This window comes from Amphiura filiformis, chromosome 16 (assembly GCF_039555335.1).
Source record: "Amphiura filiformis chromosome 16, Afil_fr2py, whole genome shotgun sequence".
Lineage (NCBI taxonomy): Eukaryota > Metazoa > Echinodermata > Ophiuroidea > Amphilepidida > Amphiuridae > Amphiura > Amphiura filiformis.
This window is the reverse complement of record NC_092643.1, coordinates 37,052,562-37,071,132: the sequence shown is the minus strand read 5'-3', so window position 1 is coordinate 37,071,132 and position 18,571 is coordinate 37,052,562. Positions and strand designations below refer to the sequence as shown.

The window sequence follows — 18,571 nt, the reverse complement described above, 5'->3', positions numbered from 1 at the left end:
TATGTGATACATCGTACACGGGCGCGATACGCAGGACGCGCTTGGTGAACATGTCAGGTAAGGCTACCCAAAATAACAGTTCTCTAAAAATTAATAAAATGTAACTTTCTTTATTAAATCAAAATTGAGCAAGACCGATGAAGACTGAGATCATTAATTTTGTGTAGCCTTTTTGACTTTTTGTCTAGATGCCAATTGAGCAATGTAGTGATTTTTATAGTGGTATGTTAGTGATCGGCCAAATCGGCTGATAGTTGTTATTAGGCAGGCAACACTGCACAGTCTCAAAATGGAGGACATTGGCGAGAAATGGGAGAGGAAGTAGTGTAAACATTAGTATTTTAACTAGAATAATTAAGTTCTTCCGAGGTTTCGTGCTGTCTGTGCGAAGTACCAAGCTTTAACCATGGCTTCGGCACACGATGAACCAACAAATGGCAGTTATTTTATCCTGCAATTCGATAAAGAAGTTGAGAGTAAGGGAAGTCGTACTTCCCTTCTTCACTCGCAACCAAAACACCAGAAATTATTACGTGGATCTCTTCTGGAGCCTGTTCATGCAACCTCTCAGTGGCAAGAACCAAGAAGAGCTCTACGTGGTAATGGTAAAGTTATCAAACTTCGACGTCTCCAAATTGGAAATGACACAGCATCTTATGAAATCGATTGTTATGCGTCCGAAGTTCAACGAATTACGAAAGACGAAATGGAACTTCTGTCTGCGATAACTTCAGATAATGAGAGGTTCAGAGTTTACTTTGAGCCAGATCAACTGAAAAATGCTCTTGCGCTGCAAGAAAATATGCTTGTGAAGGTTGATGTGAAATGTGATACAATGAAGCAAACACTACCGGGTATTGTCAGATACATCGGACCACTTCCAAATGAGCGGGGAAGACAATTTGGAATAGAATTACATGTAGGTTTTTAATATTTAGGTATCAGTTATTCAGTAATTATACATGTAGGAAGGCAATAAATAATTCTCGATCATGAGAGCCAACTCGGGTACGCACAGTATTTGCGTCAAGTGTACTACGCAAAGCCACACGCTTACGACGCAAGCACTTTTTTGAGTATTGACCAATCACGATCTTGGTTGCGTGATTGTGTTGTTCCACCAAAAGTACGCAGTACACAGCTGGAGTACATCCTCTCATGTCTTCATGATCGAGAATTAAATATTTTATCTATAGTATTTACTTTAGAACTCTAGCTTTAAATGATAGGTTACACATTCGAGGCTAGAGTCAAAGCTATAATATTGTGGCGATCTTTTCTTTTAGACCACCCGAGTTATATAAGGTTAAAATTACGAATTTGGTAAATCAGTGTTGTCGTATTTACAATTTTGCAGCGCATTTTAAATAATCTGTTCATGTTCAAATTTGGATGAGACTACAATGTAGTTATTTATGTGAGTCAACTACAGTTACCGGTACTACACTGGGTTTCAGAGAAGAACGGCACTCTCTTGCTCAGATTGACGCGAGCGTCCTGTTAATGAGCGACATACGCGGAGGTTTGTGTTCACTTTAAGGGCGCCGATCTGCGCCAACCAACGATGCACACATAATCGGCCAATCAGATTATTGGGCTGTTACTATGATTGTCAGACGATTGATTCAGCCATTCAGAACCCCACTTCCGTGTTTACGCTCTGCACGCGCTCAAAATGTAAACAAGCGTCGTTCTTTTCTGACAAAAACTTTTAATCTTTTTCAGCAATCGTTGCCTATAAAGCTATATTACCAGTACCGTATTCTAAGTTGAAGTGTAATTTGAACAACATTTTTGATGGGACCACTCGTGATAATTGGCTATATGTGTTTGTTCAGAACTTCCATTGCTGTACACAGTGTCATGCTTCATCGATTTCTACTAGATTTTGATAGCAATGGCCAATGGACTTGACCCGTGAATGCAAGCCTTGAAATAAGCGGGCGCAGGGAGCAAATTTGCTCTCGTAAAGCCACCAATTGCTCCTGGTCCTTGTACAATTCACATGAACCAGGAGCAATTTTCTAGAACAAATTGCTCCTGGTTCCAGTTTTGCACTTGCTGCAATAGTGCTGGTATTATATGCAGAAAAGGATTACTATTTGAAAATTGCTCCTGTTTCTGCAGAAATTGCTCCTGGTTCTTGTAAAATCCCATTGAACCAGGAGCAATGTTCAAAAACAAATTGCTCCTGGTTCCAGTCTGCTTATTTCAAGGCTTGCGTGAATGTGAAGCTATAAATCTGCTATAGTGTATCGGCGAGCAAATTCGTGGCTAGACTTCTCAAGTAAACAGTACTAGACTACACATGTATGTACATTTGTAAGAGTCTAGAGAACTCAAGCTTCGAATTTGCACACCATATTTGCACGCATTTGGGTGAGTGGCGCAGTGGCATACCAATTTAGCATTTTGTATAAAATTATGCGTCAGGCAAAAAATTATAGTGTTCAAATGAAGGGAAAATGTAGATCTGTGCCAGACAACCAGGTACCAATTCTTGATTGTCTGTTGAATGTTATGTTGTTTGTATTTTTCAAAATAAAAGTATGTACAGAAAAAGTGTCATATACTTGAAACTGGTGAAACAGATGTATAAAATAATCATAAAATTCTTGCTTTGCTTTTTGTTGCAGGAAAACCCAGGCCAAGGGTCTTCTGATGGTATGTTTGGGAAGAAGCGTTTCTTTACCTGTAATAAAGATAGCGCTGTTTTTGTGGGTGTAAATAAACTGAAATTTGACAAAGATGCACTGTATGCAACAATTCCACCTAGAGTAAAGGAGTCACAATCAGGTAGTGTGAAGGCAGCGCCACGACAAAGCTTCGTGGAATCTGATCTCAAAAAGAATATGGAGGTGTACGTATCAACAAAGAAAGGCAGCAAAGAAGAATATGTCAAAGGGAAAATCATCTACATTGGTAAACCTAGGGGTGAGCATCTCACATACGTTGGAGTGGAATTGGTAGGTAGACTGAAGTTGGACTACTTTAAGGTGGTATTACACCCCCTGATACATTTTGTGACTAATTTTGCATTTTCCTCAACAAATAATTACACACTGGTAACAAACGTTATGTATATTATAGGGGCAAGGAATCCAATTACTTGAAATGAGGTACATTCTAGCGGTACCTCTTCTCTTATCATAAATAACATACTGCTTGTCTTGAGTCACTGAAATTCCAGTGTAGAAACTGGATTCCTTGCCCCTATAATATACATAACTTTTGTTACCAGTGTGTTATTATTTTTTGAGATAAATGCAAAAATAGTCACAAATTTATCAAGGGGTGTAGTACCACCTTAATTGAGTCATTTTTAGCACACCTAAAATACATGTATGTAAATATGTAGTCAACTTAGCAACAATACCTTTGGTTTAAGATGTGTCTACGAAATTTGAAATAACAAAACGCTAAATCCGAGCTTCTTTTGGAATTATTTCATGATTTTTGACAATTATCAAAGTTGGATGGGGTAAAAAAGTCACTTTTTTAACATTTTCCCCACTGAATTTGATAAAAAATATTTTCATGTGAAAAAAAGTTTTTCCCTTCCATTTTTGCAAAAAAGTGCAATTTTGATTTTTCCACCCCTACACATATTATTTGGCCCATATCTCATTACTAGGATTGCTGAGTTCCGAATGATTTTGCTTGATCACATCACATATGTATTGTAGTCATATTGTGTACCATAATTATTATAATCTTAATCTCCATGACTCTACATCGTTACTTTGAGTAATTGATCAAATAGGCCCACAAGTTGTTTTTTAATTGTTGTAAATTTTATTGTTTTTTTTAAAACAGGTTCATTGCATCAACCCATACATTGGGATTATGTTAAATAAAATAGTCATTGTTTTGTGGTCATGTTTTCATATATTGCAGGAAAAGCCAAGAACCAGTCCTTGGGATGGGACTTTCAAGAGTCACAGGCTGTGCCAACCAAAAACTCCATGGTATTCAGAGCTTGTCCCCATAAACGATATCGTGCCAGCTGGGTTCCTTGAAGAACAAGGTATGTTGATCAGTATTCACCCATAGGCTAAATTGGATAGAAACCCTTATTGTGTGTTACTGAATACCTAAAGTTGCAAACTAATTATCAAATACATGACAAATATTTTGTACTTCACTTGTAACAGAATGTAGCAGCCCAACACCGTCCTGTTCTGGTCCACCAAAAAGTAAACCGCCCCCTGGTAGAGCCGTACATATACAGACGAAACCAACTCAATCTGTGACTGTGAACAGCAAGGGTAACAAGAAAGCTGGTGGTGCAAAGAAGAATAGCAGTGAATGTCAAAGCAGAGGAACGCCTAGTCTGTTGCATAGCTTTACAGGTAGGTATATTGGGCTATTCCAGTTAAAATTCATACACCCCAATGAAAGGCATGACCTTGGTCATCTACATAGGGAGTGTGACTTTTACATGGAGTTACCTAAATGGCCGACTCTATTCGAAATCTATACATTTTTTTTGTACCTTTGTGAGATTAATATGGTCATGTCTTCCATAGGGGTGCATAGATTTAAACTCGAATAGCCCAATCACATCTTACTCTTTGTGAAATAAGGTGAAAGGTCTTTAATTGGGTTAAATTCCTAATGTTTAAAAAAGAATCACTGCAGCTAAAGCCAATTTGCAGATCTGTATGTGAAATTTTGAGACCAACATTTGTAAGGCACCCTCTAAATTGAGATCTTCATTAGCCTTCTGTTTGTCATTTTCAACTACCCTTGTGAAACATCTTCCACCCTTCTCCTCTTTACCATCTTTGTACATTATTTCAGGCTTCTTTTGTCTATTCTCATACCATGACTCAGTGACAGAAGTGGGTAAGTGCAATAGCTGCCATGTGTAGCTGTGCAGCTATTGCACTTACCCCCTTCTGGCACTGAGCAGTTGAATTGTCATCCACGGTCCATCTGGGGTGATATGAAGTCTCACATTTTTGGCTGAAATTCTACATTAAGGCCCATATGCACAAAACAAGTTAGACCAGGCCTAACTTTCGATATGGTCTAAGTATGGAGAAGTCCTAATTAGAAGGAACTTATTAGTATTTACATACCTTATATTCTATAATTTTGTAGATCTTATTAAGGACAAACACATGTAGCTTAATATTAAGCTGGCTACAGAATAATTTTTGGACTTTGCTAGGAGGAAAGGAATAAAATATTAAAGGGATGATTGCCTGCCTAAGTCTAACCTCCATAGTTAGACCAGGTGTAAAGTTAGACTTGATCTAATATAGTTTTGCGCATACAGCAAATGGCCCTTGAAGTTTCTGCATTATGTACTCGCTATTTCTTGGTGTCATGTTAGTATCATACTTCATATGTGATAATGTGACATGATCTGGTCCATGGGGGCAAAGGCGGCAAATTTGAAACTGAGAAAAAGGTACAAATATGGAGTAAAAAAACAATAAAATACATAAGAAAATAGACATCAAAAAACGTCATAACTTTCGAACCAATCAACCAAGTGTGCTAGAACTTTGGTGTTTTCAGTAAATGATAGCCTATTGTATGTATAATGTAATAATTACAGTAACTCAATTGTCAAAAATGCCTTCTTGGCCCCCATGGACCAGATCATGTCACATATTTGCATCTAGGTTTATTATCTAAAATGATCTTTCAGTTGTTAAATTTTCATATTTTTTGAAAATTCTGTTTTGACTGTTTTTTACTTAGTGTGCTTCTCATCTTGGTATATCATGTCAAGTGCAATTTTAGAATCTAGCATGCCAGGTTCAGTGTCATTCACCCTCTGATTATTTTGAGAATGGTGCATACTCATGGAATAAAGCGCAGCTTGTGGTGGGTGTCGTACCTAGCCCAAGTTTGCAATAATACACAATGGGATTAGTACCATTGTCAGTATAAACAAAACAAAGACAATACAATGCAGGATTTCTTTTGCCTGTCAAATCATAGGAATTTTATGTAATTGTGTATGTAGTTGTCCTGGCCACCAATTCAACATAAAATTGGGTAACCATAATCATTCTAAATATCACGGAAAAGGTTTTATTTTTTTCAACTGACAGCGTGGACCTTGAAATGCTTAAAATACTAGGGCGGTATGTAAGGCCCTGTATCCATAGGCTGTTCCCTTGTGGCGTGTGCCCTTGTTCCGTGTTCACTTGTTCCCATGTGACCTGCCACACAGACAACGAACCTTTGTTTTGCTTAGTGGCCGTATCCATAGGTTGTCTGTGTGGCAGGTCACATGGGAACAAGTGAACATGGAACAAGGGCACACGCCACAAGGGAACAGCCTATGGATACAGGGCCTAAGTCACACTGTCCACAAAAATTGGATGGGGTATTTTGGGAAAATCTACATGCATTGTGTTTCAGATAAGGAATCCGTGAAATTTCAGAAACAACATCTGAGGTACTTAGATCAAACAAGTAGCCATAACTCGCCGCAATTATTTGGCTATAATCGTTTATAGGAGTCGGCTGGGCCGGCACGGCACTGACCTGAAGTACATCACAATTATTTAGATTGGTAGCAAACTAAAGGCCATGTTAAATGCATCCATGAGGTTGCTATCAAATTTCATTGAAAAGAGGTGTTTAAAAAAAACCAGAAAAGGGGTATTTCTTTTTTGCATGAAAAAGAGAGATAAATTTACTGAAAAATCTCTGCAAAAGAGGTATTGAAAAAAATTGAAGAATGATGACTATGAGAAAAGTGTTTAACCACAGCAGCTAAAGGGAGTATCCCATTATGCTTTGCAGTACCATACTAAATGTGTCATAGAAAATGTACACAAAATCCCTCACTTCAACTTTCAATTTCTTAGACTTTTGTTTGAAAAAATATGACCCCTGAAGTATTGGGGAAACTATCCATAGCTCTCACTATCTAAGCGGCTCTTGTTAATATTTTGTATACATTTGCTATGAAGCATGCAGATATACTGCAATGCATGATGGGATACTCCTTTCAGGTACTGTGGTGTTAAACACAAGTCTGCACTTACATCACTGTTACCCACTTTTGTGTTGAGTTGGGAGGTCCAGAGTAGTTGTATGTATTCTTTGATGTGTCCTCCATGTTATTTCACTAGGTATGCATGCACATCCCACCGAAATTGCAACCATCCAATGCCAGAATACTTACCTTCCATTACAAACATTGTCATCAGGATCCAACGACGGAACCAATAGCAAAGGCCAAGACATCAACCTCAAGGTGCAAGAGCAACTATTTGACAGCGCCAAAAAGGCCAGCAAGGACAACGGCAACGCCAGCAATCCGAAAGGATTCCGAAAGTTCAGCAAGGATTTCATGAACAGACTGCAGAGTCTGGGAAGCAACAAGGAGGTGACCTCGATACAAGCAGGTATTAGCTTCAGTGCAGTGGTGTCGGGCAAAGTTGCCCTGGTAGAGCTCGATTCGTCTCCCCTGTCCGAAGTCGATGTAACAGGTAGTGTTGAGCATTGTGGGTAGCATTGCTCCCTGCCTTGCGTGTCTGCTGGCATGGGTGTAACAAGTTGCTCGCTGTTTTTGTTGTTGTTGCACGGTGATTGTCGGAAAATGCTCGTCTTGTGAATGTAGGTTGCTTGTGATTGTTGCATGTAGGTGTCAGGCATGAGAATTTTCAGATTTTTGCATGAATTCAGGCAGTTTTGTTGTCCAAATTTCCAAATTTTTATATTTTTCAGCCTGTTTTGTGGCTTTATAGGTCGAATTCATGCACTTTTTCAGGCAGTTTTCAAAAAAGCCATTCTCATGCCTGAGGTGTTTTACCAGACATGTTTCTGAGCAAAGGGTTGATGGATGATGCAAGTTAATATGTGGTTACGGTCCCAGTAGAAACAGTTCAGGTGAAGGGTAACCTCATCCACTGTCAACCACCTTTTGAGGTGATTAATAGTGGCAGTAGAAACAGTGCCGGTGACAATTTAGTGGGTACACCAAAAGTCACTTAAACTTAAGCTACAATACAGCACACATGATCCAAACCAAACCTGACCTTAGCATCTTAAAGGTCACAAAAAAAGTTTTTCTGTACTTCCAATCTCCCTACAAAATGCATGGGCATGAACCTACTAAATCCATGGGACATGAATGGTTATCTACCTTTGCAAAGCAGTAGAAACAACCCAGACAGTGAAACACATCAAAAATATAGGGGAATTAAAGTGAGGTGATGCGCGGTACAAAAAATGTATTCAGTAACATGTAACGTAATCCTAGGCTTTTTGGCTGTGGGGAAGGAAAGAGAGAAGGCAGGAAGGAAGAAGATTAAGAGAAAGCGGCCTGGGTGTTGGACATGTGAACGCCGATAGCGTGCCATGTGGGAGTACCGTGCGCTTTCCATGCTCATTTGTGCTTCTTCATGATGATGCAATCGCAACATGCGGGATACTCGCAGTTGATTGGTACTGTAGCTTTTGTGGCTTTTGATTGGGTTAAGTAGATTATTGATCCATTTGTTCATTCATTCATTCCTTTTTTGTGGCTTTTGTTGGGTTAGAGTTTAGTAGAGTATTCATTGGTTCATATGTTAATTCCTTCCTTCCTTCCTTTGTTCTGTGTCTTGTTCTCTTTATTTATTTATCTTGCTGGGTTGACAGGCCCAAGTCATTTACTAATGATACCCCCATTACTATGATGGATTAACATGGAATTTTGTTTTGTCCCAGTATTTTGTTTGAATATCACATTTTGGCATATTTGGTATGGAAACTTGGTGTGGTGAAAGAGCATGATTTTTATAAGTCATGTAGGGTTTGGCTTAACATAATTTGCATTTTTTGCTCACTTGGTCGCATCGTTTGTTAATCTAATCTACCACTGAAATGCAATGTAAGGGACAGGAATGAATGTATGGTTTTGCACATGATTTGCATGTTTTATCAATATTAATGAGATCATTTGCATATAAATTATACAAAACTACCCCTGCAACACACCAATTGATAACTCCTGTTATATCTGCCTTGTATACTAACCTGAATGTTGGAGGGAACACCTTATCACAGATTTCAATCCTTGTTTGAAAGTATTAAGAGCAATGCTATCAGTCAATGAACGCCTCTGATGCCCTCTGACCTGTTACTAGCCCATGTTGCAGTTTATATTGGTAGATAAGATGTTGCATCGTGCACCTTAGTGTAGCCTTTGTCTTGGTATGTCTTTGTTGAAATTTTGATCACCAATTTAATAGGCCTACTTCCCTCGCTGCCTGGCCACATACTTGTAAGTATGCTGCGCCCAAAAAGTATCTGAACACTTGAAACAAAAGCCATACTGCACTGGTTTGTATCTTAAAGACACTAAATCTAAATTGCAAAATAGAATTTTGTTCTGCGCACTTTAATACCTTATTCAGCCATTGCAATTTTACTAAGTTATACTCGTTTGAATGATAAATTTCAAAAATGACAAATTTAGATATTTCCTATTTCAAGGCGTTTCCTATTACCTTTTGTTACCGGTTCAATAAAGCCCAATAAGTTCCTCCGCTGTGATCAATATCTGGCTGCTTTGAGGGAAAAGTCAATACAAATTTTTGTCATGTTTGGAACACTCTTTTTTATTCAAATTGCTATAAGTTAGTAAAATAACATTGTATCATACCGAATGAGGTATCGGAATACGCAGAACAAAAATTCTCTATCAACTACTTTATTTTGTAATTTAGCTTTGGTGCCATTAACAAATGGCGTTTGTTTCAAGTGTTCTGACACTTTTTGGGCACAGTACATGTATATTTTATAGTCTCTATCTTTGTGGAGACTGTCATGTAAGCTTACAGAGTAGATACCTGTAGAATGTATATTTATTCCCAAACAAAAGGCACTATTATGAAAGCTTATTTTAGTTAGCCAGTTTTAAACATGACTGTATCGGTGATTTTACTAGTTTAGCTATGGAAATAGGTACTTTATTTTAGCATTTGTATGATAGCTTAAATTTATTTAATTCTCTCTCTTGAGTTAAAAAGTGAGTTTTTTTTGGGTGGTATTATAGTATTTCAACACTAATAAGCAAGTATCAAAACAGTATTTGATTTGGTTTATAATTGTAACATACATTTACATGTTTCCACCTGTGATAATGTGCTATGTGAAAATGAAGGGAATTCCCCAGCGATTGAGTGATTCTCCTGGGGAATTCCCATATTGAACATAAGCTAGTCCATTTGTAAACAACATTTTCAAAATTTATCTTAAGTAGCACAAGGTGAAGCAAATTTACATTCCAAAACTTACTTAAACTATACTTTGGTAGGTACAATATAGGCTGAACTTTATCATGGCAGATAGATTAAAGCATTATTTTATTCTATGGCTCTGACATCTCAAGCAAAATGATTTCCACCTATTTGATGTTATGGCCATATTTATATTTAAATGATATAGGACATGTCGATGTTGATTTTTCACTCGGTGTTCAAAAGTTGACTTTTCCTTGAGCTTTTCTTTTGTTTTCTTTTGATTTGTGACATGTATAATGATGGCCTATATATACTTAGCATCTGGTGACTTTCCACTGCTTTTGTGGGAACAGGTCTCATTTGGTAATTTCTTGATCAAAATTTATGAGTGACCTTTATGTTAAATCCCATAATTCCTTGCGGTTAGACTCCAGATATCGTCATTTGACATCACACCAACTTGCAGTGCGCAGTAGCGATGTTCGCTAAATAATGTGCGCATCGGCGTGACATCAAATGATGACATCTGGGGTCTAACTGCAAGGAATTATGGGATGCATCAAAATTGAAAGAATAATTTCTGTTCATTCAGTAGTAGAAAACAAAACAATGTGAATGCAGTAGGTCATCTCTCAAAGTGGGCTATTCCAGTTGAAATCCTTACAACCACTTTGGAAAACTTGACCTTAATCGTCAACAAAGGTAGCGTGAATTTCAAATAAAGTTACGTGATGGTAACTCTATTTGAAGTCTATACCCCCTGTGTGGGAGATTAAGGTCATGAGGTCTTCCATAGGGGTGTATGAATTTCAACTGGAATATCCCATTTTCACAACAGATGCCACTCATTTTGCTTAATTGTAATGAACATATCATGTGACATGTTGGGAATCAATATTTGCACAGGGGATTCAAGAGGAAGGGGCCTTGAAAAATGGTTGAGAAGGGAAATGAAATATTTGTTCAGGCTATCGTCTAAAAATGTACTTTTTGTCATGAAAAGATCTAAAAAGTACAAGTGTATGGTGAGGGAACATATGTTTTTAGTGCTTGAAGGGGAGGACATGTCATTTACACCTACACTCTCATAGTAAGAGACTACTTGTAGTACAGGGGATGTTTTTGCGGTATACATTTTTGGAAAAATGCTAAAATAAAACTCCTGCTATACAGTAGTGTAGAAATGTGCATGGAAGCTGACTCGTTTGAATTGCCGTAATTTCTTTCAGAATTACCTCCTCTGGGAACAGACTTAATCGAGGAAATCTGCTTAAAAGTGGACCACAACTGGGCTTTTCTGGCACACAATCTTGAAGTTGACAAGACCAGAATCGAGAAGATATCGGGAAAGACTTCCAATTCAGCTGACCGTGTAATACTCACCTTGGTTCATTGGTGGAAGAAAGTGCACAAGCAGCCACAGGCTATTCAGACTCTAGCGTATGCACTGTCAGAGCTTAAACTAGAAAAATTGGCTGGCCGAGTTCTAATAGGTAAGTGCAAGGTGATACGAACTTTGCTTACTAAAGGTTAGAGAGTAGCATAATCTAGTGATGTTTGCACTTAAATATTGGGACAAATAAAGCTGATGCACAGGATGAATGGTATAGATTCTATCAAGGCGATCCCAAGGCTTGATGTGCCCCATATGCATGATTTTTCTTTGGAGGGGGAAATGCCCAAAACATTTGCTTGATGGCAAGGATTTTATCAGGCCTTGAAACACGAAAAAAAATCCAAGGATCCTCTGGACCCTTGCCTTTGAAATTTCAAGGGTCCTCGCCAATTTTCAAGGGTCCAACCCCGGACCCTTGCCTTTGAAATTTCAAGGGTCCTCACTCATTTTCAAAAAAATTGAAAACCTGGGTTGAAAACTTGATGGGAAACTAGAATGAAAGTGAACTCAGGCAGCTGGACGTATTATGTGAACCAGATTTTCCAGTGGAACAACAAAACTAGGATTTTCTGCTCTTTGCTTGGTTCAATTTTTACGGGGTCACACGGACCCGTACCGTAGGAAATGTGCGGGATTTTATAAGCCCTATGGAAATATAAACTATGTGATTATTGGCTTCCTTGACTCATTTCCTATAATATGTATAATATTAAAAAGTACACTGCAGTTTTTTTAGTTAAATTGCTTGAACTTTAAAAAAATATGGCACCTGCCATCCTACTTGCCCTAACCATTCTGTTTCTCATTAATTGAATTATACAGTGATAAATCTCAATATTCTGTCAAGAATCAAGAAATTTACCAATCATCGTGATTGTTTATTACTTATGCGTTCATGCTCATGTACCCTCGACGCACAGCACATAGCTCTGAACAATTAGGAAATATACTTGAATCTCCCATAATCCTCTGATTAAGATGTAGGCTATGCTAAGTGCAGGCAGTACTGGTTACACAAAGTGTGGTTGGGCATCCTGAGCTTTAAAAAATCTCTTTCATTTTCTGCAGCAATATCCGAAAGTGAGATGGACACGGAACTACTGGACATAGTAGCTGACAGAACCTACAGCAAATGGAAAAGCCTGGCCAGTGAATTAGGCCTTGAAAACGAGACGATTGAAGAGATTGACAAGTCTGGTTCACCACTATACAAGGATGCAGCTAGGCGAATGTTGGATGTCTGGGATCAAGAGATCAGCATCGGTTGTGAGAAACTGTCGCTGCTTGTGCGTGCTTGTCGGCATAGTGGTAATGCAGAGCTTGCCAATGAACTGGAACAAGGTAAGAGCTAAACTGAGCTCAAAAAGAAACTTATAATTTTTCACAAGGTCATACATCTTGAAATCCTGTCCATCAAATTGAACCAAAATTACACACAGATTTACTTCAATACTCTACTCTTAGCACATGTCAGTAACCAAGCAGTTATCCAACTGACACAACAGCAAAATGCATTGACATGGGACAGCTTCCTGGACCACATTCACAGCCCAGCCCTGTTTCATGAAAAAAGTGTATGAAAAGCAGAAAGCAGCACCGTTTTATCATCTGTGCAAGGATCTTGTGTGCATTCTCACAGATTTTTTGTCCTGGGTGCCAAATGTTGGGCTGTAAAAGTGAAGGAAGTCCAGAAAGCTGTCCTATGACAGTGCATTTTGCTGTTGTGTCAGTTGGGACAACTGCTTGGTTACTGACATGTGTTTTGAGTAGAGTATTAAGGTAATCCTGTGTGTAATTTTGGTTCATTTTGATTGACAGTATTTTAAGATATGACCTTGTGATTCACAAGTTTTAAAAAATTATAAGTTTTTTTTTGAGCTCAGTTTATTACAAAGGCAGATGAGTCTCCAAATGCAGCATTTATTTCAAATTGCTGGTTTCATACTTTTCCTGCCGCTTGCTGCTTTGCCGCTCAGAAGATGATTTTACTTCACTATGCAGTCGCACCAGCCGCGGCGGCAGCACCACTGGGAGTTCAATTTAAATCAACTCAGAGCGGTACCGCGCTGACGTATGAGAACAAAATACAATTTTGGAGCGGTGCTGAGAGACAAGAGTGGCTTTCAGAGTCATGCCACTGCCTCTCGGTGGTGTGCCGCTCCGCTTGCAGACAAGTGCAAGCGGCATGATGAAGCGTCACGCCGCTCAGCGGCAAGCGGCAGAAAGTATGAAACCAGCATTATATTATTCTGTGCAGAGTCAAGTCCAGTTAGCTTCAAGCGATAAGGCACTGAATCTGATGCAAAACAGTACAAGCCCCTGCAGTGTCCGAATTCTGGGGGTTGTTTTTGTGGAAAAATTAAGCCAGCTTGAAATTCCCTTGGAATGTATTGCTATTTGTCCCCATACAAAACTTGTGGTGCTGATCCTGGCTGCGATGGTTATTCTTTCTGTAGGCTAATTGAGGTACTGCATCTGTATAATGCTGCATCCCTGGATAATGCTGAATAGTTAAAATAAGTTGAGTCTTGGATCAAAGTGGTTTGCAGCTTTTTTTAAATCGCAATGATCTCATGTATATAAGTCTGGCTTTTTTCCTCCTAATTTTTTAGGCCTGGTAATTTGGTATTCATTCATCAAAGAAAATGTTAGGTAATTTTGACAAATGATTATTAATCAGAGCTATTTTGTAACATACATCTTAATGCAACATCAATTTATTTTGAATCTGTTTCTTTTTTGCTTTGCAGGTTTGGATACGGACATGATGGAAAGGATATCAAGAATGGTCGATGCGACAAAATGGTTCCCATTTGGCGAAGCCCTTGGTTTTTCAAATGAGCACCTTATAGCACTGGAAAACTCTTGTGATGTAGTCAAGCTTCGTGTTTACACTATGCTGGGTTCGTGGAGAAACACTCAACCATTTACATCGGATAAAATCCTTGCCATAAGCACTGCCCTTGAACATTGTGGACTGTCGCAGTTAGCATGGGAAATTTGCAGAGGTAAATGTCTCTTTTGATTTTGAATGAGTGGGTGCGTTCGTAATCACTGGCAATCGGGGACTTTTACACAGAGTTGACGTCGGACAAATTGGGGACGTCCCTGGTTTTTAACAAACTCCCTGTTGGAGCTACTTAGTCCAAGTCTATGACCAAGTCCCCAGTTTCTCAGTAAAAGATGTAAACTGTGTTTTGCTGTGTGTCGCCGGTTGTCACACAAAAGTAGGGGTGTGTTTGAAAGTAAGTGAGCATGCATGTATGAGTTAAATTGAGTGATTGAGCAAGTATGAGTGAGAGTGAGTGAATGAGTAAGTCAGTGAATGAATGAGTAAGACTGAAGTGCATTTGACAGAAATGCAAATGCGATAACGTTTGATAATACATTTTATACTAAATAATAATATGTAAATGTTGCTCTATTTATTTTACAGGGTTGGATGAAGATCTACTGAATGACCTTGCTTTCAAGCTGCAAAAGGACTGGCGACGTATCGGGACCTTGTTGCACCTTCCAAATGCAGAACTGAGCAAACTAGCGAACGGTTACACCGATGATGCCAAACGAGCTCACCAGGTACTGGTGAAGTGGAGGAAAAGACAACATGCTTCTTGCGATCTCCTTGGAGAACTTGCCAAAGTGCTACGAGAAACGGAACACAGAAAAATAGCTGATTGGCTAGTTCAAGGTGGGTTGCTAAGAGTTAAAATTTATTGAATCAAAATTTCAGTGCATACGATTTATTTATTTTTATTTATTTATAACATTCGGCCGAAAGATTCAAATTTATGTCCTTTTGTATAAAGTGACATTTATGTTGTTTTTCTGTATAACAAATATTTGGATGGATAAAAGGTGGTGAAATGATAATGACATGTTTGGCTGGTGTAATGGGTTATTCAAGTTGAAATCCATACACTTCTTATGGAAATATGGAAGACATCACCTTAATCGCACACAGGATTTGAGTGTGAATTTCAAACGGGGTTACCTAAATGGGCGACTCCATTTTAAATATACACCCCTTGTGTGGGAGATTAAGATAATGTCTTCCATAGGGGTGTATAATTTCAACTGGAATAGTCTGTTGTTAGGCGTGGAAAAATAAAACATGCATCAGCATGATTGAATCATGTCAGTTGGAAGAAAACTAGAATTTCTGTGACTGATATGAACTTGAACCTCATGCATGGCTATTAATGCTGTACGTGCTGGCCAGGCCCGTAAGCAGGATTTCATTTGGGGGTGCTGATTTTGAAAAAGTGGACTTTTTTTCCAAGGGGATTGGGCGATTTTGTGAAAAGTGGACTTTCTTCCCAAAATTTGGACCTTTTTTGCCCCAAAATGCGTAAAAAAACGATTTCTGAAATTTTCAGACTTTTTGTATACTTTTCCAAATTTGGTTGGGGGTGGCGTTGCACCCTCCTGTGTACGGGCCTGGTGCTGGCCATAGGCTTTGACATAAAAGTTTTTAGATATGTTCTCTGTTCTCGAGATGTCAAAAGCTATCTCCAGAACCACTGAACCAATACCGGGCTTCTTTGTACTCATTTTAATGCAATCTTTAATTCCAATGTTCATGAAAATGTACTTTTTTGACATTTTTGAATCCTTAAAGAAAGTTTGGATTTTGTCGTCTGCAGTCGACACCCTTGTGGAGATGGTTAACCATGTATAAACATTTCTCTTTCTGTATTAGGTATACACGATAACGTTCTTGACAAAATAGCTTCGTTGATCGCAGATGAATGGGAGGAATTGGCCAAAAACCTAGGATTTCAAAAAGCTGACATCGAGGCCATCAAAGATGGGAATAAGCTAGAAGCTCAGAGAATCTACAAAATGCTTTGCCAGTGGAGGTACAGGCAACATTATAGGATTTGGACAGAGTCCAATATCTTGCCAGTGGTCTGAAGCAATGTGGACTGCAAGATATCGCTGATTTAGTGGTACAGTTGGTTGGAGGCCAGGACATTGCCACTGTTCCTTCTCCATCCAAAGGTATGTGGTATAATTTATGTCAGAGATCCACAATCTGTGTCTCATATAGTGTGATTCACAAAACTATGTTTGATGTGAAATAGAAATGGTGTCACAAGGTCCTCGGTTCAAATCCCAATGGTAGTAACTTGCTGTGATATTGAACCGGGATTCAACCACCATCTTGATACAGGCAAGGATCAGAAATTGGGTGTATTTGGTTTCCCTCGGAATGAGCTTGAGGCATTACGTTATCATGCAAGCACAATATGGATGATGGGCGCATTTGAGAAACGCACTTGATGCGACTTGCATGTGAGTACCAAGACACTTCAGATGAGGCGCATTTAATTGTTTTCGTTCATCTCTGCCCATCGTCTGCAGAGACCCTATAGCTGACGGCGCGATTGTACGTGGTGGTATATGGAGTCCCGGTCCTGCTTATCTAATTCTTGGCAATATATGTAGATTGAATTCAGACTTTTCTCTCTCCATGGTTCAGTGAGAATTGGTTAAGTGAAACAAGAGACTACTGTGTCCTTCAGAGATTTTAAGCCATTGGTGCAGTGTATAGCGAGCCATACCTATTATACCTGTATATTACAGTAAGTTTCAAAAAGAGTAGGGTGTTCACCTCGACTGTACCAAATGCATCCCACTGCTGTTTGGATATTCCCAATCTAAGTACAGACAAGACAAGCATTGAAAGACTACCGCTTGTAATCATATTTACAAATAAATGAAAGCTTCTAATGTACAACAAATTAAATTAACCCAGTTGAACAAATAAACTTGATTTTCAGATGCAATAACCACAGACCAATTGATGACAATAGCAAAGGAACTGAGCTCAAGGTGGCAAATTTTTGCTGGAGACCTTAACATAGATCGGAACGATATCTTCAAAATATCGGAGACTTCCTTCAAACCAGAGGATAAATGTCATCAGTTGCTACTGCTCTGGCAAGAAAGTCGTCCAGCTGGAGATGATGGCAAGAAGGACTTGATCCAAGCTCTAGAAAGCTGTGGAAGGCATGACTTGGTTGTTAGCATTTTAGGACCACGAGCAGGTATGTGTATAAAATGAGATTGTTTTGCAGTGTATTTGATTTTATTAAATTTAAAGTAACATCATACAAAAAAGTCATGCATCATGGACCAGTTTATGATAAATTGAGTTGTGTACAGGCTTGACTATTATGAAACATGCAGATTTTTTTATGAGAAATGTACCATGAAAATCAGCTGACGTAAAAGCACATTAACAGATTTTAGGGCATATTCAACTGAAATTTTTAGGCTAAATATTTTTGATTTCATGATCTTGGACAATCAATTAAACATGAAATAACCAATGGAAGTTGCAACAACATGGTTTTGACATGCCAAAAACAAATTCATATTGACCATAAAAATGAATAAAAACATCCGTCTCACAACAGGCGATATTCAAAATTCCCGGGTGCCAAAATTGTCGAGTGCAATGACGTCCAAGTAATATAATGAAGGCTGACGACAATTGAGCACAAATGGCCATTACATCATTGCATTTAGACCATTTCGGCACAGGAATTTTGAATATCGCCTGCTGAGAGCGGACTGTTTTTATTCGTTTTCATGATCATTATGAGTTTGTTTTAAATAAAAGCATGTGATTTGTGCTTGATAATTATTGTTCCAACATTATAAGGCATAATGTTTAATTGCCAGAGACTCCCTTTAAAACTCATCTGTGAATATCCCTTTAAGACAATTGAATGAAATGATAAGAGATGTTCTTTTCCAACATAAATATCAAAATCAAATATCATATTTGATCTTCCTATTTGTTACCAGGTATGGACAACGACTTCAGCAAACCAACTTCTTCATATTCGGTATCCAGTGGTAAGTCATGTTTTATATTTTTATTGAAAGAAAATACAAAGTTAGTCTATGTAGTTGAAGCAAATCTAACACTAGTCAGGGACAGCAGTAAGTACCAGAAATT

At 38.5% G+C, this 18,571-nt stretch overlaps 1 protein-coding gene across 1 annotated transcript in view; it reads left to right on the top strand.

Annotated features, from left to right (window-relative positions):
* The first annotated feature begins 282 nt into the window (after positions 1–282).
* LOC140172620 (uncharacterized) overlaps positions 283–18,571 on the top strand; it is a 44,366-nt gene continuing 26,077 nt past the window's right edge. Inside the window, exons 1-13 of the mRNA XM_072195757.1 lie at positions 283–919; positions 2,637–2,966; positions 3,898–4,027; positions 4,155–4,352; positions 7,104–7,463; positions 11,432–11,695; positions 12,667–12,939; positions 14,349–14,606; positions 15,035–15,289; positions 16,301–16,509; positions 16,686–16,722; positions 17,385–17,651; positions 18,418–18,468. Coding sequence (XP_072051858.1) covers positions 407–919; positions 2,637–2,966; positions 3,898–4,027; positions 4,155–4,352; positions 7,104–7,463; positions 11,432–11,695; positions 12,667–12,939; positions 14,349–14,606; positions 15,035–15,289; positions 16,301–16,509; positions 16,686–16,722; positions 17,385–17,651; positions 18,418–18,468 — 3,145 coding nt within the window. The 5' untranslated portion in view covers positions 283–406. The remainder of the gene's footprint in view (positions 920–2,636; positions 2,967–3,897; positions 4,028–4,154; positions 4,353–7,103; positions 7,464–11,431; positions 11,696–12,666; positions 12,940–14,348; positions 14,607–15,034; positions 15,290–16,300; positions 16,510–16,685; positions 16,723–17,384; positions 17,652–18,417; positions 18,469–18,571) is intronic.